The following is a 6,908-nucleotide window of genomic DNA, read 5'->3' on the forward strand; positions in this document are numbered from 1 at the left end:
TTCATTTTTTAAAACAAAATATCCTTAAAAACTTCCACAATCCCAAATTCTTCTCACACTTCCACCACTTTATTTCAACCCTTTATTATGACATTATATTTAAATAATATTATATTATAATTTATACATGATAATAAATAAATAAATAAACAGAAATCTCAAATCTGCATGAGATTTGCTTTAAAGACAAGTAACAAGTTACCCTAAATTCACGTGCCTCCGTGTTTCTTTAAACAAAGCCTTTCAATATTTTATTTCCAATAATTAATTAATTAGTTTTTTATTTGTGCAGCAACAAGAAGAAAAAAAAACCAAGAAAAATTAACAGACAAATTAATCATATTAAATACAACAACATGCAAATGTCTCCTCTCGCTGTCCCCATTATAACCCACTTCCTCACCGTCCGATCCCGATCTCGTTGGCGTAGTATACGATCCAACGGTGGAACGACATACAATCAAACTAATATCGTAGAAGGCGCCGCAGCGGATCATAGATCTCTCTGTAGTGATTTGTCATTTGTCTGTGAAAGCCATGGCAGTGAGAAGCTCCATAGAGTGGAAGATCAGTGTGTGAAAAAAGCAGAGAGACGAAAAATTCTGTGTTATGGGTTTCACAATGGGCTTGAATTTGCTTCTTCTTGTTGCCATGGTGGCCACCAATATTCTTTCTCTTTACCATCTCTCCTCAACGCTTCAATCCACAAAATCCCCTGTTTCACAGCCGGTTCCAGATCATCTAATCCGGCAGCTTCAGACCATTCGCGCCACCATCAACCACCTCACGCGCCTCCATCCAACGGCGGCGGCTTCCACATCGAAAACCAAACTCTCTATTCCTTCAGATCTCGTTCTGTACTCTCAATTTTCCCCAATTGCTTCATCCTGTCATAGTAACCCTGAGCTTCTTCATAAGTTTATGAATTACACTCCATTTTCGAGTTGCCCTTCTGATTCTGATGTTGCTGAGGCTTTGATTCTTCGTGGGTGTCATCCACTTCCTCGTCGGCGGTGCTTTGCCAAAACCCCACAAAAACCCTCTTCTTCTTTGCCTCAAAATCCCTTCGCTTCTTCACTTCCGGAATCCAATATTATTTGGGGGAAATATTCTTGTAAGGGTTTTGGCTGTTTGAATCGATTGAATCCGAATCTAGGGTTCGATCCTTCTCATGAAATCACCAAGTTTATGACCTTCAAGACGGAATTGGACCTTCCAATCCCTCAATTACTGCAGATTGCGAAGGCGGCTAACTCTATTGTTCGTCTTGGACTTGATATTGGCGGTGGAACCGCCACTTTTGCTGCTAGAATGAAGCTCTACAATGTTACTATGGTCACTACGACTATGAACCTTGGTGCGCCGTACAATGAGGTTGCGGCGCTTAGGGGATTGGTGCCTTTGCACGTGCCGCTGCAGCAACGATTGCCAATTTTTGATGGGGTGATGGATCTGGTTCGGTGTGGCCATGCTGTGAACCGGTGGATTCCTGTGAAATCAATGGAGTTTTTGTTCTATGATGTGGATAGAGTGTTGAGAGTTGGGGGTTACCTTTGGTTTGATCATTTCTTCAGCAAAGGGCTGGATCTTGATAAAGTTTACTCTCCTTTGATTACCAAATTGGGGTACCGGAAGGTCAAGTGGGCAACGGCGAATAAGACCGACTCTGGTGGGTTGAAGAATGGAGAGGTTTACTTGACGGCATTGCTGCAGAAGCCAGTGCCAACATGAGGTAATGTTGCTTTAGGGATGTTCTTTGTTGTTCTGCATTCTTTTTTACTGAAATGAATAAGACATGGTTTGATTTCATAGCCTGCTGAGGAAGTGGTTCTCTGTTGTGTTGTGAATCATGTCAATGAATTTGGGAATATGGTACTTGAGAGTAGTGGAAGAAATGAGGTAGATCTTGATTAAACATCTTAGGGAAACTTAATATATGATAAAAAAAGTTTAATGATCTATTATAATCAATTCAGTTCTAGCAATGTTTATTCATGTCATAGCATCTCTTGGAGCTTGATGTAGGTCAAACTCGGAGAAACTTGTTTGAAGTTTTAAGTATCGCCATTGTTGGTAGTGCTAAAACCACCATTTTAGGAGCAGGGTTTAGGCTGATACTGTTTTCTCAGTTGCATTCCTATATTTGTTTGTTTTGGTCGTGTTCTGGCTTGCGTTTGAGTTTCCAAATAGAGTAATGGCATAGGGAAACTGTTAGTTTCCTTCATCCATTCTCGTGATCGCCTTGATGGATAACCAGATATTGAATTGGGAAGCCACGAATCTCTTAGTTTTCTTTGGGAAGCTGGAGTTTGTGCCTTGTTATGGGTTTTGTGGGGAGAGAGGAATAATTGAATGTTTAGAGGGTTGGAGGGGGACCTAGTGATGTGTGGTCCTTGATAAAGTTTTGTCTCCTTTTGGGCTTTGATTTCAAAGACCTTTTGTAACTACTCTTTAGGCAACATTTTAGTTAGTTGGACCCTGTTTCTTTGAGGGGGTTTTCAGGCTTGGTTTCTTGTATGTCTTTGTATTCTTTCAAAAGTTATGATTTCTAGTTTTTTAAAAAATATCTATTTTCTGCCTTTAGTCAAGATAAAAATACCCCTGCCTTTTTCTCTTTTTCATGGTGCCTTGGCAAGATTATCTTGTAAGACTTAGGATGATGCACAGGGAGACCCGATCCATAATGTTTTCATTCCATGTTTCTTATTTTACTAAAATATGTTTCTTATTTTATTAAAACACACTGTTATTTTTAGGCTAAATTATAAAAAACACCCCTTGGCTTTGCCAATTTTTTCAAAAAATACCTCTATTGTTTTAGAAGTTGCAATATTTCTGTCGACTTTATAGGAAGGTTTCAAAACTACCTTTGAACTAGAAATCCTTCCAAATTTTCTATCGAAATCAGGACTTGTGCTAGTGTGGCAATCCGACTTTCCGTTCTAAGTCACACTGTTTCATGTCCCAATTTTTGTTTGAAATTCTCAAATTTATATTTTAAGAGTAGTTTTGAAACGTTTATGAAACATCAAGCTTTAAGAGTGATTTTGAAACATTTGTGAAACGTCAATAGTATTATTGTAACTTTTGATAGAATAGAAGTATTTTTTTAAAAAAACAAATGGCAAATAATCTTGGATTGACCTAGTGATAAATAAGAGAACATCCCCTTAAGAGATTAGGGTTTAATTCATGGTGGCTACCTACCTAGGATTTATAGCCTACGAGTTTTCTTAACATCCAAATATCGTAAGGATCAGTCGAGGTGCGCGTAAGCTGGCCTGGACACTCATGGATATCAAAAAAAAAAAAAAAAAAACAACAACAACAACAAAACAAGCCTTAAGCTAATTGATTCTTGGGTTGACTCTCTTTTGAGTTCAAAGTATCTTAATTAGGGAAGAAATTAGTAGCTCAAGTGGTTTCTTCTCACTTATTTGTTGCTATGAGATGAGAACATATTTGATTATTTTAATGCTTTTGATCTCATAAATTGACATAGAACCATAAATTTTCAAATCATTGACACAGCCAGTAAGCAGAGAACCTGCGGCTTGGATTATACGGGGAAGCAATTATTGAAGGAAATAATCAAATTCTTCTGTGAGAAGATGAGATTTTACATCAAAACTCAAATATTTATCCACCCACCATGGACTGCTCATCTGGCAAAGCTACTGAGTGTTTGAACAAAAATGAAACAAAATGGTGGTTGAAGATAGGCAACCAGAGGGAGTTTGTGGAAATTTATGTTTGAAATAGAAGTTTTTACAGACACATATGGTTGCTTTATTTATTGTAGGTTCTTGGATTTATATATGGTTTTGTTTTGATTCTCTTGAAAATTGTTGGTTGTATTGTAGAAGTTAGGACTGACTATGCAAAATTGTAATAATGGTCGAAGTTCAGAAACAGAAGTTGTGATTAGATTTCTTGTTCTAGCATTACATTCCTTTTTTTGGGTAGAATTTGTTATACTATAAATTCATATTTCAGTAAATTATATTTGAATTTAGAACATGTAGCTTTTGAATTTATGAGGATTCCCCCCCCCCCCCCCCCCTCTTTCTTTGGCAAAGTCTCCAAAGATTTGGACTAATCATCAATGGTGAAAGCTAAGGTAAATCTCTCAAAGATGTGTTTTGAGTATGTGAATTTGTGAATTTAAGATGTGGAAGTGACCATTTTTTCTAATCCGTAGGGTGAAAAGATTTAACCTCAAATTTCAATGTTAATAATACAAGTTTATTCTTGGTGAGCTAATTAATAAGGGGAAATATTACTGTAGTATAATTTTTTTCTTGAACTATGAGAGTTACTCATTTCCTTTATTGTTTGTCGCGTAAAAATGAGTTTGGAACAAGTATTCTCTTTATCCTTAGATTATTTTTGTTTGACTGTATGATTTTTTTTTTTCATATTACATTTATTCATTGTTTATCACAATCCTAACAAAATGAAACAATATGTAACTTTATCGTAAATAGAAATGATGGATCTTATCATAGACTTGTGTATTAGAAATGCTCACACTTTTTGAGTGACTATATATATATATATATATTTCACTTCCATCAGTTGGTCGAGAATAAGAAAAATCTTCATCCATCTTAGGGATAAAGAATTAAAAGTTTTTTTTTTCAAATAATTCTAAATGATGTGGCATTTTAATTAATTTTATAATTGAGGTGATGAAAATAATTATTTTCACAACATAATATATATGTTGAGTTTCTTTCGTTAGCTATTTTGGAGTGAGATCAAATCAAAGAAATACTATGTAATTTTCTCCTCTTAGCATTTTGCCTCTTTGCCCTTTCTCTTCATCATCGGATCGTTGCTCTCTGCAACAAATAATTTGAACATAGTTTAATTGGTTAAAACATTATATTTTTTATTTGAAAGGTTGCAAGTCATTATCCATACATGTAATTGAATTAAAAAAAATATTACAACATATAAATTTAGATATACATTTTTTCATCTTTTTTTTCTTACTCTGGTCAGCTTAAGCTTAAAGTAAAGGAAAGGCCTTGTTCCAATATTGGAGGAACATGACATAGATGAAAGAGTTAACAACGTGCATGTGGAAGCAATTAGGATCTTAAGCATCCTAATTACATTAATTTTGAGGATCAAGCATGCATGTTCAAAGAAAAAAAATTAGGGTTTGAGGTTACAACCTTTGTAGAACTCAAAATTTCAGCAATTCCTTGCCAATTTCTGATCAGGAATTCGTCGTGGACCACTGCTAGAGTCTTCATCGCTATTCTCTGGTTTTAGAATGGATTGTGGAGTCCAAATTGCAGTGAAAATGAAAAGAATCTAGAGGGTTTAAGTGTTTTGGTGCAAAACATGTGAATAACAAATTCTGCTTCAAATAGGCAAGTTGCATGAATCCATTTCAGCCGAATTTTTCTCTATTTAAAAAGGATATTCATGCATGAAAAATTCACACCAAAACACGTTAATAAAATGAGTGGGATTGGAGGTGGATACTAAGTGCAAAAAGTGGGAAAACCCCATCTTCCAAATTTCTTTTCCTTTTAAATTAATTTCCATAAAATCAATTTAAAATGAATTTTGATTTTTAATTTTGAATTTCATAAATTCAGACTTAATTCTAAATAAAATTAAAATTAATTCAAATAATTAATTAAACAATTTAACTAGTTAAATTAATTTAATATCAATTATTAAATTAATAAAATATCTATTCTTAACATGAATCGTCATTCATGTGCATAATATTTAAATATATTTTCAACTCTTCAATTTGTTTAATTTGACAGTTTAACGTCAATTATATCGCATATAATTAACAATATTTCCCTAAACTAAAGTTGAACGTTTCAAATTCTCTCATCACATTGTTCTAAGGTTTAGTCCGTTATGAGTTAGCAATGGGACCTAATGAACCTACGGATCATGAGCTTCAATGATCCAAGATTAAACGGCTAAACTCTTTATCCTAATTAACTAACATCCGTTAACTACCAGAATACTACACTAAAGCCCACTAGTTGCACTCTCCTTACTGAGTCCCTCTCAGGTCAAAGAGGATGGGCTCCTTATTCAAGACCCAGAGAACAACCGATCTATTAACCCTAGAATCGGGTGGGAGTGAATTTCATCTTGCAGAACTATGTCCCCAGCTATCTACCCGGTCTTACCCCTAAAATGGAGGGCTTATTGAGTTGGCGATGTTGAGTCACTCTCACCCATGCAGATTAAAGGATAATCCCAAATAAACAGGAGTTCATAGTTAGCTCAGGATTAAGATCGAGTTACCTATGTCATCAAATCGAAATAGTCAGACTGATTAGTAAACGACGTTATAAAGTAAAAATGACTATTTAGTGGTATGATCTTATGCAAACTCATTGCATAAGATGCCTCCACTTGCATGTCTTCATATGAACAATTCAGGATCACACCGTTTGTATCAAATACAAAGTGGACCGCATCCGATAGTCTCCCCAAGTTAAGGTACCCATCCTTATGAAAGAACTCTTAAACAAGAGAACCGTTGAGTGGAAGCAAGATCGTTCCAAACCCATTGTGAAAGAACAAAGCATTTACAAACAAACAACCACAGTTATGCTGTTGGGATTGGTATCCAACTCTTCCGGAGACTCGTAGTTTGTAAACAGTTTTTACATATTGTTAATAATAAAATAAATATTATTTTATTTGCATTTATTCATATATCCATGGTTATTTCATGTAAACTTAAGCATGTATGTGAGACATACAAGTGGATCATGTCTTAAGTAATAACCTAAATGGTTTTTAGTATAAGGATAAAGAAGGGATACCTTATCCTGATGACACTACGGATACGACCCACTTTGTAGATATTTATAAGTGTTGTAAAGTACTACAAATGGTTTGATCTTGACCATTCA

The 6,908-nt window shown here is 35.0% G+C and overlaps 1 protein-coding gene across 2 annotated transcripts; it reads left to right on the forward strand.

The window, feature by feature from the left end:
• Positions 1 to 374: 374 nt before the first annotated feature.
• Positions 375 to 4,018, forward strand: LOC120083747 (S-adenosyl-L-methionine-dependent methyltransferases superfamily protein). 2 transcript variants are annotated; one of them, XM_039039603.2, is made up of 2 exons: positions 375 to 1,732; positions 3,532 to 4,018. In XM_039039603.2, exon 1 carries the CDS (start codon positions 610 to 612, stop codon positions 1,729 to 1,731), a length of 1,122 nt encoding a protein of 373 aa, XP_038895531.2. In that variant the 5' UTR covers positions 375 to 609; the 3' UTR covers position 1,732; positions 3,532 to 4,018. The 2 variants fall into 2 exon arrangements, with proteins under 2 accessions (XP_038895531.2, XP_038895532.2); XM_039039604.2 differs by having other exon boundaries at positions 501 to 1,732; positions 3,536 to 3,674.
• Positions 4,019 to 6,908: the final 2,890 nt, after the last annotated feature.

This window comes from Benincasa hispida, chromosome 8 (genome assembly GCF_027475165.1).
Source record: "Benincasa hispida cultivar pf3 chromosome 8, pf3_genome.v1.1, whole genome shotgun sequence".
Taxonomy (NCBI): domain Eukaryota; kingdom Viridiplantae; phylum Streptophyta; class Magnoliopsida; order Cucurbitales; family Cucurbitaceae; genus Benincasa; species Benincasa hispida.